The 26,792-nt window shown below is 41.0% G+C and overlaps 1 protein-coding gene across 2 annotated transcripts in view; it reads right to left on the bottom strand.

The window, feature by feature from the left end:
- Positions 1-25,188, bottom strand: part of LRP3 (LDL receptor related protein 3) — a 29,837-nt gene extending 4,649 nt beyond the window's left edge. Inside the window, exons 1-4 of one of the 2 annotated variants that reach the window (XM_073307870.1) lie at positions 24,948-25,188; positions 19,207-19,254; positions 10,275-10,413; positions 133-341 (exon numbers count right to left, since the gene is read on the bottom strand). In XM_073307870.1, coding sequence (XP_073163971.1) covers positions 133-341; positions 10,275-10,413; positions 19,207-19,254; positions 24,948-25,188 — 637 coding nt within the window. Of the gene's footprint in view, positions 1-132; positions 342-7,227; positions 7,322-10,274; positions 10,414-19,206; positions 19,255-24,947 lie in introns of those variants that run through there. The other variant, XM_073307871.1, reaches the window with a different exon arrangement.
- Between the last annotated feature and the right edge of the window lie 1,604 nt (positions 25,189-26,792).

Below are 26,792 nucleotides of genomic sequence, written 5' to 3'. Positions count from 1 at the left end.
CTAATGACTCATCAGCATTTACAAAAGACTTTGGTCAACAGAAGCCACTTTTGTCACAGGATTTGGGGTCAGGGTGGTAAAGTATTTCTGAATAGTCCAACAAAATTCATTAAAACTGTACAGAGATTTTACCTCTGATGTAGGAAAGGCGAAATCCCTGAGCCTGTCCCGAACTCAATGTGTCTGAGTGGAAAAATATCCAGACATGATCCCGTGCAGAGATAAAGGAGGGTGGTATGGAGGATCCACATACTCTGTACTCTTCCTTCTTGGAAGAGGGGCCAATCATCAGCCAGTCTACTGCACATTTCTGAGAGTCCTCCAAGTCAAAGTTCTTAAAACTGCCAGGAGCAAAGAAAACACAAATGAAAGAGGATAAAATCTGGATTTAAGGACACAGCCTTTCACATCCCAAATATCTCATAGGAATAAGTTACACACTCATAGTGCAGTGACTGTGCAGGCAACCATGGCTGTCATCATTTTTCCATTTAGAAAATGCACCCACACCAGAGGCTCAAGGCCCATATACAAAAAACCCCACAATAATATACAAAGCTTATTGTCAAATCAATTTACATGAACACCAGGCTAAAAGAACCCCCCTGACAGGGTAAAATGATGGATTTTTAGTCGCTTGAAGTTTTTAAATCAAGACTGGATGCCTTTCTAAAAGAAATACTCTAGTCAACCACAAGTTACAGCCTGTGCTATTCAGGACAGATTAGATGATCATAATGATTCCTTCTGGCCTTAAGAACTCTGAATAAATAAAACCCTTCTTGGGCAAAGAACAATAGGGAGCTGTGTAAAGAACCCCAAAGGTATTGGGAAGGGGGAAACAACCAACTCTTTGGCCTGCGCAAAGGCAAAGGGAATGCAGAACAGTTCCTCTAATCCATTCTTTCCAGAATCACGTAAGTACTCCACAAAAATCATAACAGCCCTAGACAATACAACTTTGCCTCCTTGAGAGAGGAAGTGTTGGCCAGGACCCTGGGGCTATCCCCTTGAGAGAAAATGTGTGTGTCGCTGTCACAAAAAACACACCCAAGATACCAAAACCATGTTTTGTTTCCCTGTTGCATACTGAAATGGGATTACCCAAGGCTAGCATGTTAAAACTTAACATAATACCCCAACCACATAACATTGTAGACTGAGAATTCTTAGAAATGGAGAAAGCCTTACCAAAAAGATGGGTCACATTCTACATAGAAACTTTCATGGATATCAGAGGAAGCTCCATGAAAAGATAAATGGTAGACTACGACCTTCTGGAATTAATGTCAGAAACCTAACTCCACAATATCAGAAAACTATAAGTAAACCAAACCATTTTCTTTGGGGCAAGGAGAAGTGCAGCTGCCATGAAGACGAAAGAATTCACTCCAGCCAGGAATCTCAAACTGCAATCATCCTTCTTTTTTTATGCATACACAATATCCAAAAAAGGCCAATGACAAAGATGTATGATTAGCAAGAAAGAGGACATGGCATCAAGAGAATGGAAAGAGAGGGGGGAGTTAAAAGCACGAAACTGAAGTGAAAACAGAGAGAAGACTAGTAATATATGTGCAGTGTCCCAGAACTATCTTAGGTGACAGAGGACAAATCAGCACTGAAATGCTTTAATTCACCTTTTTCAAATCCTTTCCTTCTGTGATGTTTTCTGTCACCCTCTAGTTTGCAAGATACAACCCAAAAACTCATCATTCTCCAATACCAGTGATACTATTAAATCCTTGTAACCAATGGATTTAGTAAAGCAGATAGTGCCAGAGATTTTCACTGCCAGGATGGGAAGGCAGAATATTCACAAAAGGTAAATTAAAATGATTTCTGTCCTGTATGTCCTTCCAGAGCTTTCTTAGTGATGATGAAAGATGGATATGCAAACAAGAAAAAGCAAGAAAGAAATTGTTTAGAATGATGCAAACTGCCTATAAATAGAAGTATTGGGATGAAACTAGCAAAGAGAAAATTATGAATAAACAACAAGAATATCTGTTAGCCTGTGAAGCAATCCATCAAGTGAGGTAGCAGAGGCTCAGTCATAAAGGGATAAAAACTCACTAGAAAAATATATTGAAGGGAACAATCCTGCATAACATGAGAGAGATGGACCCGATCACTTATTAGGTCCTTTTTATCTCTAATTTCTATGATTAATTAGAATTCTCCAGTAATGTGATTAATTAATCTTGATGATCCCCAAAATTTGTCCTTCTTGAGTCCTGCCTTACATTTAATTCTAGTAATTTAAAATGAAGAAATTTCAACAACACTATGTTTAAGGTATGCACAAAGAAAAAACACCCAGAAGAGTCAGAACTAGAGTTACCCTACACTGTCAACTTATCCTACTCTTGCCATAAGTCTATGTTCTGCAGATGATAGAGTTCTGCAATATACCAAGGGCCTGTAATTAACAGCACCTTATACTTGTAAGATGGTTTCCATGTGAGGATCTCAAGATGCATTACTAATAAAAAGTCTTTCAGTTAATTATCACAATTCTGTGAGCTAGGGAAGTATCTTTATCCTCATTTTTCGACAGAGAACATGAGATGCAGAGAGGTTAAGTGATCTTCCTCAATCCCACACAGTCAGTCAGAGGCAGCCGCAGGATAGAACCTAGGCTTTCAACTCCATGCCCCATACTTAGCCACAAGACCATCCCTCCCCTTAAATCATAGGATAAGTATACTGGTGCAGAGGCAGAATTGTATTTGTGAGCAACTATTCTTTCAAAGGGGCCATGAAGAAGCATGTCTCTTGGAAACAGCCATTCTAGCATATGGAAAGGTCAGATGCAGAACGTATTAAGTCTTCCCTTCAGCAATTTCCTTCTAAACCTTCATATCCCAAATATCAGCATCTAGCAAATTACAGTTTGGAAAAAATATTGTGGAATAAACAGTTTAAAAAACTGCCACAGGACATGTAAATTTTGGGTTTAGTTTATTACTAAATCATATAAACAAGAGATATAGTAACAAGGGTCTAACTCGTACCTGTGCTGGCAATAAAAAGAGGTAAAAGGAAAGTAATTTTCAGCCTTGAACAGTCTCCTGCAAACTGTAAAATGTGTCATTCCTTAAAGGGATATTGCTGAGAATGGAGGGTTTGCACTCCAAAAATAGTTTCCCCTTAAGCTTCCTAACAAGTTCAACTGTCTGCATGCTGGGATAGAAATAAGTTTTGCACTACCTAATTTAATTGTCGATTGAGTTGAGACCAACAAAGCTGATGTGTGTGAACTAGTACCAAGTTGTACTTTGCAACTAAATATTAGATTTTGTGTACAGATCATAATCGGTTTACTACTTAGAAAGCCGATCACAAAGGCAAGAATCTTTGCATGGGAAGTTTCTGCCACATTAATTTGCCAGACCTCCACAATTTCCAATCTTTCACCACCGGTAATGTGATCTTGTGCTGCTACCAGAGTCCATTTTTTTTTTTAAAATCCTGCCACCTATGAACCATAAGATTTACTAATCTAGAGACTTGATTCAACTGAACTCTCTCAACCTATAGTGTAATCCTTTTATCAGCAGGGTCAGCCTGGCAGTTGAATGGCTAATGATAACAAATAGAAGAGGGGAGGAGAGGCTCACACCACCAATGCGTACACATAACACAGATTCATTTCATACATTCTTAGGAAATGGACATGAAGGAAGCTAATGAATTTACAGCCCCTGAGAGAGTTTGCAGCCTTCAACTGAGCCAATAAATCACTTCTTATTTTTTCTGGTTAACTAATAAAAAGGTTAAAAGTTACTCTCTATTTCAAAGCAAGTTATCTTTTTTAAATGACTTGGGCCTCCAACTCTCCTCATTAACAGTGATACATCCCCAACGAAATCAAGAAAGGCATGGAGGGATGGGCATGACAGTGTGAAATTTGGCCTTTCCTTCTGAAATGTCTGTTTTTATTGCTGAACTTTTATAATCAATTCTAAATAAACTACAAGGTTCTACCTATTAAAAATATCCCACTAAATGACACTGGGGACATTCAATTTTTGAGGACCAAAAAAATTCTAATGTGACTTGATGGAAAGACAGCTGTAACTCTGCTTTCCTAGAATTCTGCAAGAAATAGGTAAAGCACATGTTCTTTTCACCAATATATCACATCACTAAATACTACTTTGATACACAGCAGGGATCGAGTGAGCTTACTGTAAATTACAGAATTGACGGTATAATGTATACTGTCTGCAAAATTGCTCCAAAAAGGAAGAAATGGCCAATAATGACATTTTCCCAATGACTTTCTAATATCCACACGTCACTGCGAATAACTGCATTAAACCAGCTTAACATCAACATTCATTGCAACTGCTGTAAGTTAAAAAAAACATGCTGTCTAAGAAGCCAAGGCTCTGCTGAGCTCTTTTACTGCTTGGACTTAAAGCAGCAGTGTACAGCCAAAATTTAGTTATACAATATTATGTATAAAGAATCCTCTACACCCCTTTGGAAGTGATTTAGGTGTGAACAACTACACAATAAAAATATTAAAAACCCAAACTCTTAAAAGTTGGAAAGAAAAACAAAGACTGGGTCCAGCACAAAAATGAACATGGGACAGTAACACACAAAAGGTCCAACCATTGTGATAAAAGAAGAGAGAAAAAGTTAAGTACCTAACTTGGCCCTGAAAATCCATTAAAAATCCAGAATAAATATTATGGATAGATCAGCAAAGCACTGGCTCAATATAAAACAGAACAGCCAATTAAGCAAGAGAAGTCACTCCTATTTGGCAAACTCTCTCAGCAAGGGCAGATTGTGAACACAGCTGATGGCTTAATTGGCTCATTAAAAAAAATCCTGTTTAACTGTTTAGAGCAAGGACCTGGGACTCAGGAAGTCTTGTCTCTTTCCAGTTCAACAATCGACTTCCTGTGTAACCTCAAGTAAGACACAAACAGCCTGCCTGTCAAGGCTGAGGATAACATCTGCAATTCCAACTGAAGGCAATGGGAATGGTGGGTGTTCAGCACCTCTGGAAAATCATGCCTTAAACCTCTCCTAGAATTTGCCCCCCTCTTACAAAATGAGGATAACATTTACCTGCCTCACGTGGATGACAGGAAGCACTCCCATTCCTTTTCATGGATTACTCAGATTAGTAAAAAGAAAAGGAGTACTCATGGCACCTTATGGACTAACAAATTTATTTGAGCGTAAGCTTTCGTGAGCTATAGCTCACTTCATCGGATGCATTCAGTGGAAAATACAGTGGGAAGATTTATATACATAGAGAGCATGAAACAGTGGGTGTTACCATACACACTGTAACGTAATGTATATTCCTGTTTTTGTGTCTTTTTGTAACTTAAGGTTTTGCCTAGACGGATTCTCTATGTTTTGAATCTGATTATCCTGTAAGGTATTTACCATCCTGATTTTACAGAGGTGATTCTTTTACTTTTTCTTTAATTAAAATTCTTCTTTTAAGAACCTGATTGCTTTTTCATTGTTCTTAAGATCCAAGGTGTTCACTATTCAAATTGGTGAGGATTTTTATCAAGGCTTCCCCAGGAAAGGGGGTGTAAGGCTTGGGGGGATTTTTGGGGGAATGACGTTTCCAAGTGGGCTCTTTCCCTGTTATATTTGTTAGACGCTTGGAGGTGGCAGCAATAAAGTCCAGGGACAAAAGGTAAAATAGTTTGTACCTTGGGGAAGTTTTAACCTAAGCTGGTAAAAATAAGCTGAGAGGGTTTTTCATGCAGGTCCCCACATCTGTACCCTAGAGTTCAAATAAAGATTGGGAGTGGATGGGTCATTACACAAAGTAAAACTATTTCCCCATATTTATTCCCCCCCCCAACTGTTCCTCAGATGTTCTTGTCAACCGCTGGAAATGGCCCACCTTGATTATCACTATAAAAGGCTTTTCCCCCCCACTCTCCTGCTGGTAATAGCTCACCTTACCTGTTCACTCTCATTACAGTGTGTATGGTAACACCCATTGTTTCATGTTCTTTATGTATATAAATCTCCCCACTGTATTTTCCACTGAATGCATCTGATGAAGTGAGGTGTAGCTCACGAAAGCTTATGCTCAAATAAATTTGTTAGTCTCTAAGGTGCCACAAGTCCTCCTTTTCTTTTTGCGGATACAGACTAACACGGCTGCTACTCTGAAACCTCAGATAAGTAAGGGTTTGCAGGAACAGGCCCTAGTTTTAAAAGCTGCTTCCTGTACTGTGATGGCCTGAATAGGAATTTCAAAAGAACCTTTGCTGAATTTTCACAAGCCAGATGACTTGTACTACTAAAGCAAAACCAGATAAAAGATATGCACTCCAAAATGGTTAAGGAGGGTGTGACAGGTTCCCCCCCCCTCCTTCCGGGGTATCACCTGCAACTGGAGTACCACTGAGCCTGCCTGACCCACCAGCCTGGGCTCCCTTTCACCCTGTAATGATGTGACAAGCTGCAGACCCACTCCCAGTCTCACACTTTCACCAGCACACAGGTAGGGACACACCCGGCTGCAGAAACACAGAGACACTGATATCAGCTCTGCATAAGAAGGCTCAGCTAAGGAATTGCCCAGTACTCAAGCGCACACCCCCTCTAGAGGATAAACCCAAAATTATACCATCTTGCGCTGCACAGAGAACTATACAGCATAAACTCATGATATTCATCCCCTCCCTCAATGTGGCGAGAGATATGCAATAGCTTTTTGCTCCCCAGTTATGAATTCCACACACTGGGTTTTAGACAAAAACAAAAACAAATTTATGAACTACAAAAGATGAATTTTAAGGGATAGCAAACAGATCAAAGCAGATTACCTAGCAAATAAAACAAAAATGCCATCTAAGCTTAAAATACTAAGGATAGTGGTTACAAGTAGTAATTTGTTATCCTAAATGCAGATTGTAGAGATTCTTGAAGGCCAGCTGCTCTTGCCTGCAGCTTAAAAAGCAAACATATTTTCTGACTTTTGAACCTGTCTCTGCTGAGTCTGAAAAATAAACTATGGAAGGGAAAAGGGAAATCATGAAAAGGTAAGCAGCTGAGGAAAATCAATACAAACATATGAGAGGAAAATATTAAAACAAAGTGTTCAAGGGGAATGCCCTTGGGAGACAATCTCCTTCATCCATATGTAGAACAGGGCACTGTTTTATTGGAAGCTGCTGAACAACAGGTTTAGAATAAACTGGCCCAGACTGCAATGATTTTGTTTACCATAACTACTTGCAACTGTAATTTCATCCATTAGTGATTCTTGGTGTACCCCAACTATCCTATGTTGTAACGCTGCTCTTGCTGGCAGTCAGAACTGAAGATAAAAGGAAATACAGCTAGTTTAATACAGCACACAGGATTTTTTTTTCTAAAATCCAAAAAACTTATTGAATCAAGAAAAGCGACAACGTCAGTTTGCCCCTTCCACACCTTTTATTGAGAATGTTAGGGAAGGAGCATGTCTGGTGGTGAAAGCAATAAAATCTGAACACCTGGATTCTATTCTCCACTTTGCTATGGCCATGCTATGTGACTCTGAGCAAGTCACTTACCCTGCCTATTTCTCAGTCTCCTCATACGTACAATGGGGATAATACTGCAAGCCTTCTAGCTTACTGTATGCATTAATAGTTGTAAAGTGCTTAGAGATCTTAAAATGAAATGTTGTGCATAAGATGCAAAGTAATATTCGTATGAGTCACTTTAAGTCAGAAGAGCAGCTATTTAAACAAAACGTCTTAACCCATCTGTCACCAGTGAACCAAACTGTTCCCTTGGACATACACACAAGGCTCCCATTGTCCTCAATGAAACTTGTACATGTGAATCTTAGGGCAGACATTGGCCCTGTGTGTTTAAATCCCATCTGATTACTCTAGTGACAAAAACCAAACACTGCTAGCTCTTTACATAAAAACAACAACTCAAAACCATATAGCTCTGCACATGTCTGACTTATGGAAACATATTACTACCATTTCCATAGTCATCCTTCCCCCGTTACTTCAAATTCTTTGTTACTGACTATTTGGGGGCCCCAAATCAGCCTGGAAGCTGCTAGGGGAGGGCTATCAAAATACAAACAACAGTATTTTCATTAAATAATGCCTAGGTAGACTGCAACAGAGTTGTGAATAGTTACATCAGGGTTGAATTTGGCCAAGTATTTTTTTAATGAACACTTCCATATAAACCTACTTTAGATTCTTCTGCCATCTGTACACCTAAAGCAAAGTTCTAATTTCATTAGTGCATTTCCTCCTACTTTCCAACAGTCTCTGTTTACAAGCTCACTCTCCTAGTCCAGTATATTTTAATGGAGTTTGAAAGTATATACCTACTTGTGGATCTCAAATGCTGGCAGGTATGCATTTGCTTGTTTATTATAATTAGTTCCTATTTCAAACAATGGAAGAAGGAACCCTTCTATTATTCCGTCTACAGCAGACTTCTTTTTAATTGTAGAGCATCTGCAGTTGAAGAGGTTTGCAGTCCTTTTAGGCAGCTGAGCTTACAACTCAGCAGATGGTGTCAAACACAGGAGTATTAAAAACAAAAAAATGGCTTTAAAAAAAAACCCAACAGTTCTTCGTCTGAAGTGGATACTGTGATTAGCACAGAAAACTAAAGTATTTTCACAGTATGTGAACATTAGAGTTCAAAGTATCCTTTTCGTGTGTGTGTGTGCTTCTTTTATTAAGAGTGCTTTCCCAGAAAGGGCTGAAATTATGTCATCAATGCTAACTCTTTAATGGTAATTGCTTATTTTCGGAAGTGCTAAATAACAGGAAATACTTGCTTTGCTGAATGTTAATTTAATGGAGCAGTGATGACATGTTGAACCATCAGTTACATACAAAATTACTTTGTGACATAATTACAGAAAAGGCCCCCTTTCTTTGTTTTGTTGTGAGAATCTTAAACACCTCTGTGAGCCTAATTTTCAAATGGGCTTTAGAAAATGAACCTATAAAATTGGTGATCTTGCCTGCATTATCATCACTTATTGCATAATAGTTTTTGCACTAATGTGTATTTCCCTATGCAAATGGTAGGTGGGAAAGCATGCAAATAGGTTGCTGGAAAATTCTTTTGGACTATTTTAAAAGACTTGTTTGAAAAACTGGCCTTCTGTATTTATACCCAGTGCTTAAAGTGTGTGTCTTTATTTATAATGGGGGGGGGATGGAGCACTTGCAAGGGGTTGCAGACCAAATAAATATATAAATAAAAATAAAATTGAGCCAAACAACTCACTTTAAGCACCGACTTACCAAAGCTGCTGCTCCCAGATTATAATAGACCCCTCCAACTTATTTCAGACCATGTTAAGCACTGTTTCTGCTTTAGTTACTGCTTGGTAAAGGAGTCAGTTTCCCACTGCCACATACCAATATAATTTACATTATTGCTAACAATGTGGATGCTAACCTGGACATCTGTAAGGGGTTATTAACCAGACCTCTGAGTAAACAGGAAAATCATGTATACCATGCTCAGTTCTGCCATCTGTGGATTTTTCTCCTTATGTGACTACTGAGAATGGCCTTAGATCAGACATGAGTCTGAATAACAACCTGAAATTCAAACTCTCCCAACTATGAATGTAAGATGGGAAGTAGTTTTGTAGCCTAGTCCCCAGATCTAAACCACCCCTCTACAGTAATCCAAAATTGGGAGCTGTCCAGTTTCCCTAAAATGGATCATATCTCGCTGACATCATAAGATTTCTGCTAACTAAAGCAGATATCTCAGAGGAAAAACTCAAGATTTTGTTGTCTTCAGACATGAGTCCTAACATTCATTCAACCTTAAACTCAAACCCTACCCTAATCCAAGTCTCATGTCTCCATTCCCATTAAAATGTAGAGAAAGGGGCAAAATGATTGTTCAGCTGATGTGACCAAACTAGTTTCCCTGTGCCTTAGCTCCCCACCTACCAAATGGGAATCATAATACTTCCCTACCTCACAGCAGTACTGTAAGGATAAGTGCATTAAAAAAATTGTGAGGGACTCAATACTACAGTAATGGGGCTCTCTCATTACCTAAGATACCTAAATAGACTACGTGATATCTTTTAAATGAGAGGATCCTCCTGACTTGCAATTATATTTCACCAAGCATCAATCACAAATTTCTTAGCACAAAAGCTCTATAATTTTTACAGTTCTTTTAGATAACTTCATATTAGCATATTACACAAGCTCTTATAATTCATTTCAGCAAAGCAATCTGTCATCTCAACAGAACACTACAAATCATACCTAATTGTTATCATATCTCCGTGATCTCCTTGGATGTACCAGCTGCAGTTTATGGCTGGAGGATAGTTTAGTGGCCAGGAAGGACTATAGATGACTCCACGTCTCTCTGTGTGCTGTTCCAGTTTTCCACTGCAAGCAGCTGTCAACCAAGAAAAAAAGCCCTTTTGTTAAAGGTTTAAGCTAATCAAAAATACACATTAGCTACAATAACCTTCCTCAATTTCTAATGATTACAGATAACTTAAGAGTCAACAATTGTATCCCTTTATTGCTTTTCTCTCTCCTACCCTGATCTTTATCACCTGGCTTTAAATGTAGGCGAGCAGACACCTCACAAAATAGGATCAACAGCCCTGCATGAATCTGCCAAAAAGATACAATCAATAATCCTGCATGGATCTGCCAAGAGAATATAATGATGAAGAAAACTGTCTTACTTACTCACCAGCTTCCCAGAGACTGGGTATGCCACTCAGCAACTGGAGGCGATCCATATTGAACATGAAACATGAAAAATCTAGAGCCTTACTTTTCAATAGTAAGTTCCTGGAAAACTGTTTATTCTCCTAACCAAATCACAAGCCTTGAGAGTTTTAATTTTTAAAAAGAGAGTTCTCAGATACAGAAAAGAAGTGAAAGAGACAAAATTAGATCCTGATTTCAAATACTCCCAAAGTTTGGGGTGTTCAGAACCAATGCATTGGTTCAAGCACATCTCTGCGTTAAACCATCTGCTCAGACAGACTATTCATTTTCTGGGAATATCATCAATGGAATTTTTTCTGTTCCTTGAATGGTTATGCAGGATAACATACTCCAGCTGGCTGCCTGCCTTTCTTTCTTTCCACTTAGTCAGTACAGATACCAATAGTGCAGGTCTGTAATACAAACCTACGGTTTTATACAGTCCAGGCCTGATTTTAATGTCACTTACGGTATTCTAATTTTATACAAGTGTGATTCCACTGACGATTCTCCTAATTTATCCTGAGTAACGGAAACTGCCAGGGCCTGAACACCTTTGAAAATGTGGCAGTTTTAGTTAGGTGCCCAAATGGAAGCCAAGCTCTTATGAAAATGTTTTAGTCATGTTTCAAGTATATGGTTCTGTTTCACTCCATTTGCACAACTGAGCTACACTGGCCCATTGCATATTCTAATTTTCATTCAATAGCACAATGTTTGGGTTCAGAACTCTGACATGGATTGTTAATTTAACAAGGCATAGATGTTTTTGTAAATTACTTGAATATTTTATCCCTATATTTAAAAAGAAACAGAAGGAAAGACATACATAAATGAGAAAATGGGTGAGGATATCTAACTTGGGGTTAGGTTTGGTTGTTTTATAAAGTGGGGGTGGGGAAGGCTATTTGGTGCTTAACCAACTGCAGCAGGAATCAAGAGTCCTGAGTCTGCCTCAGACTTCCTGTATGACCTTGGGCAAATCACTCCAGACTCAATCCAACAGGTAGGTAGCACCCTTAGTTCTCACGACTTCAAGAGGAAGTAAGAGTGATTGACAGCTCAAAGAACACCCTTTCATACCGGATTTTCTAATAATGAGGCACAGAAAAGGTGTGCTAAGTTGAAAACACAAATGCATTTGCAATATGGTCAACCATACATTTAAATGGCCATTTCCACATACAAATACCTATTTGCATGCAGTCACAGTTAGTGTACATGCAAATCAGACATGCAGTTACAACAAGATTTTGTATCCTTAACTTTTAGAAAATCAGGTTCTGAATCACTCAACTTCAATTTTCTCTTCTGTAAAAATCTGTGATAACACTTACCTACTCCAACAGGGTGCTAGGAGATTTAAATGGCTACGGGGCTCTATTCAGCAATCTTTACACCCACAAAACTCCTGGGGAATTCTGAGCAAGGACTACTGATGTTAAGGAGAGGTATCTGGAGAGAGGTGCAGGAGTAGGAATGCTAAATACAGCCCAGTGTTTTCAAAGCACTTTCAGATACTCATATAGAGGACATTATGGGAGTGCCAATTATTAAATTAGGGACCACAAATACATCTAATTTGCAAATATCCAATTCAATAGCAGAGGAAAGTGAAAAGGTCCAAGAACAAATGGCCAAAGTTTTTCTGATGGGAAAATATACTCAGTATAGTATGAGAGGGAAACTATGTGAAACGTAATACTTAGTCTGAACATTCTCCATTAGATTTAGAAATATTTTCAGAGCTATTTTAAAATCAAGAATAAGCATTTTATGATTTGCTCTTAACAGCAGAATATTTTACCTTTTGATGGGAGCCTAATTTCTCATAGCCTAGAAGTTTACAAGGAGAAAAAGGATGCCCCAAATCTTGGATTTCCTTGTGCATATGTACATTCAAAACAAACAATCAACATGCTGTAAATCATGGGCTAACAAGTTATTGCTGGAAATCTACCACCACAGAAAAGTTATTTTTAAATTCATACACTACAGTTTAATATGCAGTAAGCGCTACGTATTGTACTTTAAGTGTAGGCCCCATGAATATAAAAACCATCAGGCAGATAGCTTACCTAAGGCATAAGATATAAAAACTTTACTGTCAACTTGTAAACAGCAAACACACCAAGACATCTAGCTTACATTAATAGTTTTCAATTACACATTTTTGCAACATAAAAATTCCACAATGAATTTTATAACAAAAAAACGTTGGCTGCTCACATTTCTAAAAATAAAGCGATCCCAAAGTGCCCTCCCAGTGAGACTGCTCATAGGCAGAAATTGAGAAGTGGACGCAACTGTACTGAAAATAAGATCCACATGATCTTCCCACCAAAGCTCTCAAGTTCTCTCATTACACGTATTGCTACAGACTGTACTTAGAATTTTAAATGTGTTCCTCCTCCACAATCATCACTGTATAAATGCATCATGGGCAGAACTAAAACCATATGAGGTGAGCCTGCAAAGATCATTTCTCCTAACTGCTGCAACTAAAACTTTATAACATTAGGTCCTTTTGAAAAAGGCTCTTCAGCACACTGAGCAGGGAACCAAAACCACTGGTTATACGTTATTGTCCTAAGGCTTCCACCAACAGCAATACTATCATCCTTACACTAATGATTGGGTTTTGTATTAGCACCTGTTGTTGATACTGGATACATTACGACTACGGAACAATAGGATACAGAGATCTTGGCCATGCAAACTTATTTCAATCCTGATTTTGAAAAAAAGTCACACAGACACACTGGTGACTGAGTGGCTGATGTCACAATGCTCACCCGTTAAGCAGTATTTTTAAGATCAAGAAAAAAAACTGCATTTTCAAGTATATTCCGTTTTCATAATTTTAAGATGGAGCAGTATCTAGAGTGATCATACTAGAGTGACCCTGAGTAACAGATGCTTCAAACAGTTAAACTTTTTTGATATTAGAAAGTACATGCAGTAGATTTGATACGGCATGAGATTTTAGTTTTTCAGGTGTGTTCTCCTAGTTAATTCTGCATCACTGCTATCAGCAACACCCTAAAAGAACTATATACAAAGCTAACTAAATAACTCATTTGAAAATGTATGTGGGCAGAAACGGATGTAAGAGAAACAAAGCTTTGCCAATTTAGGCAATTTATCTGATAACATCCACTGGTGCTAGTTACCTTATAATGGCTTCCTTCCTCTAACAGAGCAAGGACACTGTCTGGGCTTTGCTGCTCTTTTTGAAATTCCTAATCTGAATGGACAACAGTTAAATATCAAAAAGAAAAGGAGTACTTGTGGCAACTTAGAGACTAACAAATTTATTTGAGCATAAGCTTTCGTGAGCATCCAATGAAGTGAGCTGTAGCTCACGAAATCTTATGCTCAAATAAATTTGTTAGTCTCCAAGGTGCCACAAGTCCTCCTTTTCTTTTTGCGGATACAGACTAACATAGCTGCTACTCTAAAACCTTAGATATCAAAGTTATCCTTTTGTTGTTTCCTATTAAAATAAAAAATATGTTTGTGTCAAAGACAGTTAGAGAACCACTGACGCATTACGGCAAACTGAAAAAGTACTATTATGTTTACCCAAATCTCATTTAACTGGCATGTGCTTTTGATGTGTCTCATTTCCCATCAGTGCTCATTACCCTGCCTCCTTCCGAGTCTGTTGCCTCCTCCTCTTTCTTCCTTATCCACTATGCAGTCGCTCTGCTGTGAAATAGTAGGGAACTATTTATACATGGTGAGCTGTTCAAGGTCTGCTTTCCAATCTGCTGTTCTTTTACCTTTTATAAAGAATGTTTTAACTAAAATAAATGAATACATATATATTTTTAAAATCTCAATACCTTTTTACTGAAAGCCTTACATGTTGGTAACAAAACAGTCACATCAAATGTTTTTAAGTTTGCGTTCAGTTGGAAACAAGGTCACGGTGCTTTCTCTGTTAGAGTGATAACCTAAAAGGGCACCACTGGGGAGTCAAGGGCAGAGAGTGGAAGCAGACAGAGTGAGAGGGAGAGTGATACCAATGTAAAGAGAAAAGGAGTGCCACAGAATAGTAGTAGAATAAGCCATCTCATATGCCACTTGTTCAGTTACATAATTATAACACCATGATTTGGAAGGGATTGTGACGTCAATAAATTAAGACCCAATCATGCAGTCCATACAAAGACAAAACATCCACTGATGATAACAGATGTTTAAGTACTACACGAATGGACTCTAATTCAGGAACAGACTGATGGAGACACGGTGATTATTGGAGTATATTTACAGGGCTTGTTACAAAGATAACTGAAGTCAAAACATAGCATCTGAAGTCTGGATACAGTATTATGGTTTTTAAAGTTTACTTTAGAGTGACAGTGTTACTATTTCTTAAGGGAAAATAAGTTAAAGCGTCTTCAAATTATGAAAACATCTAAGTGAAAAGGGAAAGCTCTAAGGAGAAAGAAATTCTGGACAATTCTGTAGGTATTATCAGTAACATTACTGGTAGCTGTTTCAAACGACTGTTCAATAGCTGTTTTTTCTCAATCTTTTAAGCAAATTCTGAACAAGAGTGAGAACAGAGTTTATAAAAAGCTAAGTGCAGCCTACATTTCCTGCCTTTAAGATTAGCCAATCAGAACAGTACATCACAGAGAACGGTATGCCCTAGATAACAGTACATTATTTTCAGAAATGCTGTATTTAAAAACAAAATCAATAGTTAGGACAACAATATTTAATCTTCTATATTTTTATATCTTTTTTAAAAACTGTATACAAATTCTTTACGCAAGCCCTGCCATGAGCGATCTGGGCTCAGAGAGCTTCTCTCAAACAGAAACACATCTTAATAATGCCCTCTGTATGGAATATTGAATCAAATCCCTAGTGGATTCTTATTACTGATCAAATGGAATGTAAACAGACACAAGGTCTGCTGGCCAGATAAACTGTGTCACAGAGTGCTTTCCTTGCTACCAAATGTTCATAAGGAGAAGGGTAGTTTTAACATAAAACTGGCAGAGAACGAATCCTCAAATGCTCTGGGAACCTGGCCATGCCCCTCCCTTGTTATGACCCTCCCTCACCATGAACATAAATTTTACAGCTGCACTGGCCTACTCTCCCCTCCCCACAAAACCCAGGCACAGAAGAAGTTGTATGTGACTTACTCCACTACAATGCCCCCCTAGATTCACTTTCCACCATTCCTGTTGTACTGCCAGAAGACAGAGTAACCCATGACAGAACCAAGCCCAGAAACTTTAAGAGTTACAGTATCTCAACATTCTTCATGAAACAAAACGCATCTACCTCTGCCAACTTCTAACCAGAAACACCATTTTTAAAATGGCAATGCAAAGACCTCTTCAATTACACTAAATCAACAAGAAGCAGTGCAATTCTGAATGGAGTAATCTGACCTCACATACAATACAGAGTAATGGATACAGGGCAAAAGCTAAAGAATCATTCAGACAGAATACTGACTAGAGCTCAGTTTTGTTCCAAAAATATTTAAAAATAGTTTTACAAACCACCCACATTTCCACTGGTGTGTAAACTAATCCACAAGACCAACTACCTTCTCCCATTGCAACTGTACTCCCAAGCCCTAGTTCTGTTTTGAACGCAACAAGTTGTGCAATAACTAGCTGACCATGTTATCTTATGGTTACTTCAGCCTCCCTCCTGCTCTTTTCATCCTATTGTTTGTCACACTCACTTATTATGTCTTATTTAAATTTTGATTATACAGTCTTTGAGCTGGGATTATGCGTATCTATGTATTTTAAAAGTGACTCCCACAATGGGACCCTGACCCTTATGAGGACTCAGTGTTGCTCATAATAATACATATAATAATATTGCTATTGACTAGAAAATTATACTAATAATGAGAAATTATTATTTGCATCTCAAGCATAAAACAACAAAGCTGAAAATACCTAAGTGGAGCCTGTGGTTCATGACTAAGCTTCTGAACACAAGTGGCCTCAATTTTTCTCAGCCCCAATAATAACTAAATACATAGCACTTACATCACCTGTTAAATCTCCAGTGAGCTGTATAAGTCTGAAAGTCATGGGGGAGAGGGAGTTTGTAACTGTGACTAGCTAGTCCCTATCCCTCAGGAGAACGGGCCCAGGGTTCACATAGAAGCCTGGGCAGCTGGAGCTCTGAGGCTGCTGGCTCCTTCAGGGTGAGACTGTCTTTCTATCAGGGCTGGCTCCAGGCACCAGCTTTCCAAGCAGGTGCCAGGGATGGCATTCAGTATGGGGCGACAGCCCGTGTCCTGCGGCGGCAATTCCACTGCTCTTCCCGCCGTCGCAGCTTTTGGGCGGCAGCTCCGCCACTCTTCCTGGCGCGGCGGCAATTCGGCGGCAGCTCCACGGCTGTTGCAGCGGCGGCAATTCGGTGGCGACTGCTTGAGGTGGCAAAATTGGTAGAGCCGCCCCTGCTTTCTATGGGGTGCTGTTATGACCTGCCCATCTGCTTAAAGGATGGGATCACAGGAGTTGCATCTTCACAGTTGCAGTTTCCATTTTGGTTCCACACAGTGACCAGGAGGCTCTCTACCCTCAAAGCACCTCATGATCAGAATGAGGGCAAAATGTTTCACCTACATAAACTCCTATTCTCTTTGGTCTCAGTTAGATTGCTCCAGTCATATTCACTTCCCATTAAGCCTCCCTGTTCCCCAAGAGATTCAGGTAGCTGCTCAGGAGGCCAGGAGAAAGTGTCATAAATCTGGAGTCTTCCATGGAAATTAAGAGACGTGGATCTAGTTCAAGAAGTCTGAAGGCACAAGTGAAACACTCAAGTATACAGCTGCCCAGATTCCTGAGCAAACAGACAAGGTATACAGGATTTAACTTATCAACTAGCTGTGACGCTGGTCAGACCCATATCCATCTTGCACAAAATGGCAGGAATAAAGGGGCAGAATTAAGGTTGCTTAGGGGTCCCCCATTTAGCATTTCTATATCTTCCTGTAATGGAGTAAGGACAGAGAGTGTATATACACATTAGGGCTGTCAAGCGATTAAAAAAAAATTAATCACGCTTAATCACATGATTAATCGTGCTGTTAAACAATAATAGAATACCATTTATATAAATATTTTTGGATGTTTTCCACATTTTCAAATATATTGATTTCAATTACAACACAGAATACAAAGTACACAGTGCTCATTTTATATTTATTTTTATTATAAATATTTGCACTGTAAAAATAAAACAGTATTTTTCAGTTCACTTAAGTACTGTAGTGCAATCTCTTTATCATGAAAGTTGAACTTACAAATGTAGAGTTATATACAAAAAATAACTGCATTCAAAAATAAAAAAAATGTAAAATTTTACAAGTCCAATTATCTCCTGTAAATGTAAACAAACTTGTTTCTTTTAGTGATTGGCTGCACAAGAAGTAGGCCTGACTAGACTTGTAGGCTCTAAAGCTTTACATTGTTTTGTTTTTAAGCGCAGTTATGTTAAAAAAAAAAATCTACATGTGTAAGTTGCGCTTTCACGATAAAGAGAGTGCACTACGATACTTGTACGAGGTGAACTGAAAAATACTATTTCTTTTATCATTTTTACAGTGCAAATATTTGTAATAAAATAATATAATATAAATTGAGCACTGTACCCTTTGTATTCTCTGTTGTAATTGAAATCAACATACTGGAAAATGTAGAAAAACATCCAAAATATTTAATAAATTTCAATTTGTATTCTATTGTTTAACAGTACAATTAAAACTGCAATTAATTGCAATTCATTTTTTCAATCAAGATTAATATTTTTTAGTTAATCGCATGAGTTAACTGTAATTAATCAACAGCCCTAATACACACACATCTGAATTTCATGGCTTCCCATTTTTTACAAAAACATGACACTGTTCAATGGAGTGTTGTTTTAGCTGTTTTTGTCCCAGGATAGGAGAGAGACAAGGTGGGTGAGGTAATGTCTTTCACTGGACCAACTTCTCTTGGTGGATCAGTGTTCAGGCTACATATAAGATGGGATATTGGAGCGTTCAACCTTATATTTAGCTTGAACACTCTGGTTAACTTCCCCATACCTAAAGAAGAGTGCTGTGAAACTCAAAAGCTTGTCCCTTCCACCAACAGAAGTTGGTCCAATAAAATATAGTATCTCACTCTTTTGTCTTTCTCACACTCTGTTTAAGAATTTTTTTCCCTGAAAATATTGATGTGTATTTGCAAACATAACCTCAGGCCAAATGTTTTGTCTAGGACAGTGATATTGATTTTGGTGAAATATTACACTCATGTAGAGATTTAAAAACAGAGGAACTTTCTAAAAATCCATTGTTAAACGTCTCTGATAAAGTCATCCAGTTTCAGCAACAGCTTTATCTGCATGGGGGAAAATGGCATCATCAGCAAAATAATAAGAAACTCAAATGCTTGGACGAAATAAGATAAATGTGTCTTACCTAGTGAGGTAACAGCACTTTCTATTTTCCCAGTTAAGAAGAGATTCACTGTGTAAGATAAAAAAAATAGTATTCATTACAGAGTCCATTGGCTTGAGCTGGCAGTTAATAATTTACTCTTTCTAAGCATTTGCAGTGATACTGCATTCATATGTTCTGCATTCTTCAAACAAGAACTTTGCTTATCTATGGTGAGAGTTCACATAATCTGCTATTCTTCTGCTATCCAGAAAACAGAATGTTAGTTGAATGTCTGTCAACTATGCTATGAAGTTGCAAATCTGCTATAAGTTATCTTCTACTGGTTATTTATTGGGGGAGGAGGAAGTGCAATTACACTAAAACATGTATGATAACAGTTGGTCACTTCACTGGTTTCAATGTTGGAAATTAATTATTATGATTATTATTTTTAAGTTTGGCCCCACTATGTAAAGCAAAGTTTATTCCTTATCAACAAATATCACCCTGCAGAAGGAGCTTCAAAAGCCAACGCACCCAGTTCGACTTATTCAATGCCATTAAAAGGAGGGTTTTGTGTTTTTTTTTCTTTAAAAAGTGCTAATCATGAGGGATATGGAGATATCTGCCACCATCTCATTGCAAATTACTCCCCAAGCAATCTTCATATTCTAAAGTCTCACTTCATGAGGAAATGTTTCAGAATACAGCATCAGAAAGAGTGATTCACTGGAACAGTCATTACCAGAAGGTCTCCCACAATGTAGCAAGGGATACAGCAACAGACTGACATGGAAGTAAATGAGACACCTGCCTCATGAATAAGGGGAGTTTCACTAGTCCTGATGAACCATTTGGACAGTCTTCTACAATCCATCTAAAATGCCTAGATACTATGGTGACAAGTGCATTAGAAACACTGAAAAATAACTTAGATATGATCAGAAACTGAAGTGTAAAAACAACACCAGGAAGAGCAGGACTGACTCCCTTCTCCTCTGACAGTCACTTGGGATGCTGTACCTAATTATTATTATTTGTACTGCAGCAGTACCTAGGGACCCTAGCCCTGGAGCAGGGCCACACTGTGCTAGGTGCTATACAAATACAGAACAAAAAGATGGTCCTTGCTCAGAAGAGCTTACAACAGAATTAAAACTAGCATAACAGAAATATTAAGTACCTATCATAGGGGACTGGAAAGTCCAGAGAATGGGATATGCTGCTAAGGGTAAGTCTACACTGCATATAAAAACCCACGGTTGGCCAGTGCCAGCTGACTCGGGCTACCAGAGGTCGGGCTGTGGGACTGTTTCACTGCAGTGTAGACTTCCGGGCTCAGGCTGCAGCCCAAGCCCAGAAGTCTACACTCCAATAAAACAGCCCCGCAGCCCAACCCCCATAAGCCCAAGTCAGTTGGTTCGGGCCAGCTGCAAGTGTCTAATTGCACTCTAGACATACCCTTAGTTGCCAGTTCAAATCCAGTTCTGGTCACCACTGACTGAAACTTATCCCAGTATGATAGCAGTTCAGTGTCCTGTGTCAAATAGTGGAGATTTTTGTGAACAGGAATTCACACAAAAAGACCACTGCGGTTGGCACTAATTGGAAAACTTTTCTTCCTTGCAATCTAAAGTCCAAAAACTAAATAGACCCTCACTGACCTCAGCTGACCACTCACCACCTCAATGGAGAGATCCCCAACAACTGAAGATTAGCAAGCGGCCCTAACAGACTAACAGACTACAAATCACACAAAACTGCAATTATTGAATTGGTGATATTACGATGAACACAACCAGGAAAAGGTTGGTGGCAGAGGGAGTGAACAACTGAAGCAGTAAAATAATCTTCTGTAATTTCTAAATGGCTAAAAAGGATTGCATATTGTAGTAAAAAATGTGAGCAGGAGGGCAATTGAGTAACGATGTTTGTGTATTCTGTGTTAGAAATAGAGCTGCAGATTTGTATTAATAATCATTATTAACACTATCTTCAAACTACTTTAATAGCATTAATTTTATTATGTAATTGACACACAGTAAGGTATGTAATGCTGTGTAATTATTTCATTAATTTCATAGTGTTAGCTTACTCTTGATATGTTGGTAAGTATATCTTAGGGCAATACTCTAATACTGTATTAAAGCTCACTGATGCTCAGCTCCAATATGCCACTCGGTCTGGCTCTTCCCAGCTAGCTCTCACTCAGTCATACTCCTATCCAATCATATCTGCCAGCGCCATCCACTGATCAGTTCTTCTCCCCACATCACACAACCTTGTTCAGATTTTCCTGATCTTCATAGGTCTCTCTCCTAGACATATTTTCATAAGGGAGCTAGTTTACAAAGCACAGAGAAACTAATAGGCTGGGTTGGGAAAGGAGCAGACTTAGTGGCAAGTTGAAGATACACTGCAACTGAGTGGGCAGTGACTGACTCTGCCAATTTCAGGAAAAAGCTGACAGACTTAGAGACTTAGTTCAAACTACTTAGTGACAGAGCAGTAAGTCACCGTACAGAAATCCTGACCCTCCCTAATGTTCCAGATGCTGATAACAGAGCACTGGCACATAAGCATGTCTGTTACTGGGCTGCAGACTTAGATTCTCAAAGGTATTAAGGCTTCTAATTTCCACTGAAATCAATGGAAGGTAGGAACCTAAGTACCTTTGAGGTCTGGGCCTATGCCCTTTGAGACCATACCCTTTAAGACTAGGTGTTTCAGGGAGTTGTAACCTGCAGATAGTGCACACGATGGAGATGGTTCAGCATCATGTGACTGCCTGCTGGAGACACTATAAAAAAATGAACCTAGTTGGTCTTCAAAGATGGGGATTAAGATAAATTTTTGAAGGAAGTCCCTTGGATAGGACCTAGCAGAAGGCCTACGTCTCTAGCAAAGGTGTGCCCTCAACTTTCTCAGCTTGCTGAATGCTAGAAAGGACTTTGGTGGCTGAGACCAAGAGTTCGGAGTTGCTTTCCTTTCATTTCAAATTAAGTCAGCATTGTAAATAGGGCCTTGGACTGAACTGTAGTTAGAGTTTTATTTTACCTTCCCCAGATGGAGAATCAGTCCATGGCTTCCCATGTCCTTTCCCTTCTCATTGACAGGACTATAGCAAGTCAAACTGCCTTCTGTTAGGTCCTAGCTGTGCAAGCTTCCATGCTCTCACAAATGTTAGAGGCCCAGAAGAAAACAGACATCTGTACTGGTCCTTTGGTCTCCCCACAACCCTGGAATCCTTAAAGGTATGGGTATAGAAGATAAACTGCAATGAAAATAGCACATTGAAAGCTCAGTGGAATCATGAGATGAAACCGGAGAGCTGGGAAAAACAAGGAGTCACAGTTTTCCTAGTCCACAGTAAGTGGCTTGTACTGCATGCAATAAGTTTATTGTATAGTCCATTTTGGTGCTTTAGAGCTTAGTCTTGGGAGGTTTTGAACATCTGCAACTTCCACTGAGCTCTGCCTTTCAGAATGAGGCCTTTGGGTTGGAAAATAGCTCTCATCGACTTCTGCTTTGACACCAATAAACTTTGCACCTCTTGTGCCTCTCTTCCACCTCTATTAAACCAAAAATATTGTTGACAGAAGTCGATTATCATTTAACTTAAAGTTAATCCATAAGTGGTAAACATGATGGCTATATGTCTCCATAGCAGCTGGGAGGTGAGATTCCCAGCTGGGGTGGACATTCATTTGGCAGCTGCGCTCCAGCTACTGCACTAAAAATAGCAGTGTAGCCAAGGCAGCATACCTCAAAAGTTAGCTGCCTGAGTACATAGCATGGGGTTCGGCGGGATCGTACAATGCATTTTTACAATTAGTATTGTTTATTATTAAGGATTCTTGGAAGTCAATATTAGTTTATTATATAAGCAAAGAAGGTCCTTTTCAAAGTGGCCATCATTGTTCAAATATCTGCCAAGATATCTAGGTATCATAACAGTTCAGAATGTGGGGTCAGTTACCCGGGCATGGGAAGGCAGCCCTGTGGGCACCCTGGGCACAGGCAGGCAGCCTGGGCATGGGCAGGCAGCCCTATAGGCGTTCTGGGCATTGATGGACACAGAGGCACCTTGGGAACTGGCAGCCAACTATGCACAAAAGCATCTGAAACAAGTAACAATATGTATTTTGCATTTGAATTCCCATACATTAAAACTCGCTGTGAAGTAGAGATTAGAGCAGTTGCTCCAGGCAGGAGGAAGGGAGGGGGAACAGAAGATGATTGGGGAATAGGTGAAACTGGATTTTTCATCCTACCACTATTAAACTATCAACCAGATGAGAACTCTGGCCAAGTGGTGGTTGGGCAAGAACCTCTGACAGGCCTACAAATAACTGCTGCACAGTAAGTGCTACCCTTAATGTGTCTCAAGAGTTAGACCAGGGTATGGACTATGAAAAAGGGGGCTATTATCCAAATATGGGTAAACTTTCTAAGCATTATGTAAGGTTACAGTCATGGTTTCAAAGTCAAGGAGAATCGCAGTTAAAACCCTACTCAAATTTTATATACATTTTATATTTATCTATCTTGACAAGCGCCAACATCTGTGCCCTTATACACCAAGTTTGAGTGCACAGTAAGCTATTTTACAGAGATGTTATAAACCACTGGGAAGAAAGAGTTAAAACAGAAACTGTAATAGATCCACAGATATTTGCACTGTGTATCCTAAACTATAATTTATTATGAGCTTTTTCCTTTAAGCCATCAAATAATATGCATTTTGTTAAGAAGTTTGCACACGTACACGTATGTTGAAATAAATAACACATAACACTGGTTATAAGAAGTGTTGTATATTTATGTGATGGCAGCAGCACTGGTAACATTTGTAAGAATATTCTATTTTTCTTGGGGGTGGCATTTTTGTGAAGCATAGAACACACACAATAAGAAACGCTATTAAGGGAAACCATGCTGACTTATTTGTAAACCATAAGCAAGCCCCAAACGCCCACCGTGCTTACATAGTTACTATGCTGCTAACTTCCAATAAACAACCTCTAGTTACTGCAAGACTGAAAACAGTTCACAGAAATCTATGCAGAAACAGAGAACACAAATGAGAACAAATGCAGCCACAGAAGTCACTCTCCTAGGCATACCTGGCCCAGGCTCTAGGAGACTTTGTCATTCCCCACACCAGACAGAGCTGATCCCATTTCAGCCTGCAGTCTCCTTGCACAAGCAAAGTACATATGCTTGCACTATGCCCAGTGTGTCCAGCAGCTGTATATTTTGTGACCAGCTTGTCTGTCTGTCCCTGCCCAAGGTATTCATCCATGTCTGCCTATGCCCAGGCAGCATGCATGGCCATGTGTGCACCTGCATCTGCATGTCCATCTGTGTTCTGTGAGCCTGGAGGTGGCCAGTGTGCTCCCATGCCCAAGCTGTGGGCACAGCTTTCTGCCAGTGTCCCAGGTGCCTTCGTGACCATCAATGCCCAGAACACTCATAGGGCTCCCTGCCAGTGCCCATGGTGACCATCTGTGCCCAGGGTTTCCACAGGGCTATCTGCCAGTGACCAAAGTGCCCTTCCACGGCCAGGGTGCCCATGTGCCCAAGGTGCACGTCTGTGGCCAGGGTGCCCACGGTCCCGTCTGTGGCCAGGGTGCCCATGTGCCCAAGGTCCCGTCTGTGGCCAGGGTGCCCGTCACGCTCCCGCTGCGCATCCACCCGGCGTTTGTCTGTCCCGCAGCCGCTCCGGGCCCGCACGAGCGTCCGGCTCCCGGCGGCGGCTCGGAGGGTGCTGCACTTACCCAGGCAGATGGCGGTGAGCGGCACCAGGGCGCCCTGCCGGAGCTCCGCGGCCGCCGCTGCAGCCTTCTCCATGGCGGGTCCCCGCCGCCGCCGCCTGCCCTTCGCCGGCGGAGAATTCGCTGCGGCTCCGGCCGGGCTCTCCGCGCCCGCCTCCCCTCTACGCCGAGCCCGCGGCGCCGGCAGCGCGGCAGCCCCGGGGCGCCCCTGCAGCCCGCGGGGCCGGTGGAGGCGCTGGAGCATCCCGCCCTGCCCGCCCCTGGCGCAGCCCCATGGCCGGCCGGCGCGCCGCGGCTCCGGGCAGGTGGAAGGGACACGGCGCAGCGCCGCCGCCGCCCACGTGACGCGCTCGCTGTGCCGCTGCGGCGGCCGGGCCGGAGGCGCGCGGCAGCCCTTCGCTCCCTGTGGCGGCGGCCGCGCACTCACCTCAGGGCACCCGGGGCTGTAGCCGGAGTAGGGACCGGCTGGGGCGACAAGCGAGGAAACCCGGTGGCTGCGGGCACACCCGCCTCCTCCCGTGCCTGAGCCTGCAGGGACTGGGGGACCCCTCCATAGACACGGGGGGGCTGCGGGACCCCCACAGACATGGGGGACTGACTCTGAGCCTACAGGGACTAGCCCCCCCAATAGACACAGGGGTCTGAGCCTGCAGGGACTGGGGAACCCCCCTGAGGCACAGGGGGCTGAGCCTGCAGGACTGGGGGGCTGAACGTGCAGGGACTGGGGCACCCCCTCCTCCCCCGAGGCACAGGGGGCTGAGCCTGCAGTGATTGGGTCCCCCTCCCAATGGGACTGAATGTGCAGGGACTGTGGGACCTCCATAGACATGGGGTTGAGCCTGCAGAGATTGGGAGATCCCCCAGAGGCATAGGGGGCTGAGGCTGCAGAGATTGGGGAACCCCTAGAGGCATAGGGGGCTGAGCCCAGAGGATCTGGAGCCAATCCCTCTTCCCCCATAGACATGGGGGGCTGAGCCCACAGGGTCTGGGCTCCTGCACTGATTTACTGCCCAGGCAGGAGGGCACTTGTTATTCCAGTCCACCCTTCGGTGACCACGGGGGTCAACTTGCAGGCAGGATGCCCCCAGGAAACCTGCCTATCCATATGGCCTTAGTGTGTGTATTGCAGTAGCAGCCCAGGGACTTTATTCAGACAAGCCCCCAGTGTGTTTGGCCCTGTACAAATGCAGAGTAAGAGATGGTCTCTACTCCAGAGCCCACACCCTGGAGAGACCCCTCTAGGTTTCAGTTAAAGTAGATGGAAACTACTCTTACCAACCCAGCCCAGGAAGAGAAGCAGCTACGGGCAGAAGGCTTCTCTTCCAGGCCAGAAAGAGGAGTGGAAACTACCTGTCATAATAAAGAGCAACTGCACCTGTATTCCCCTTTTGTGATCTCTTGAGAGCCTCCACTCTAGGCTGCCATCTTTCTTGGGCAGAGCCCCACATTTCTCCCACTCCTAACTAGAGGATCTTTAAAGGCTGCACCTACATTGTCCAGTAAGCCAGACTTGCTAAAAGGCCAGCATCTGCACTTTGATTTGTCTCCAGAGGCTATGCCCACTGTTTTAAATTACTGTACCACATAGTGCTTTCTAAGCAATCAGATTTACTCTTAAAGTGAAAATATTATAGAGAAAACAATAAAGACAATAGAAGAGACTACACCCATACTAAAAAAGCTTAGCAGAGGCACCGCTGTTCCAACCTCGGACTCTGATAGGTATCCTTCAAAACCTACATATGGGTTTTCCCATGGTTTCATGTTCATAAGTGTCAGATTCAGAACCAGAACCCAGGCTTGGCAGAGCAGAGCAGTCATTTCTTTATACAGCTCATGCCTCTGATC

Source organism: Lepidochelys kempii, chromosome 12 (assembly GCF_965140265.1).
Source record: "Lepidochelys kempii isolate rLepKem1 chromosome 12, rLepKem1.hap2, whole genome shotgun sequence".
NCBI classification, from domain to species: domain Eukaryota; kingdom Metazoa; phylum Chordata; order Testudines; family Cheloniidae; genus Lepidochelys; species Lepidochelys kempii.
This window is presented reverse-complemented; position numbering and strand designations above follow the sequence as displayed.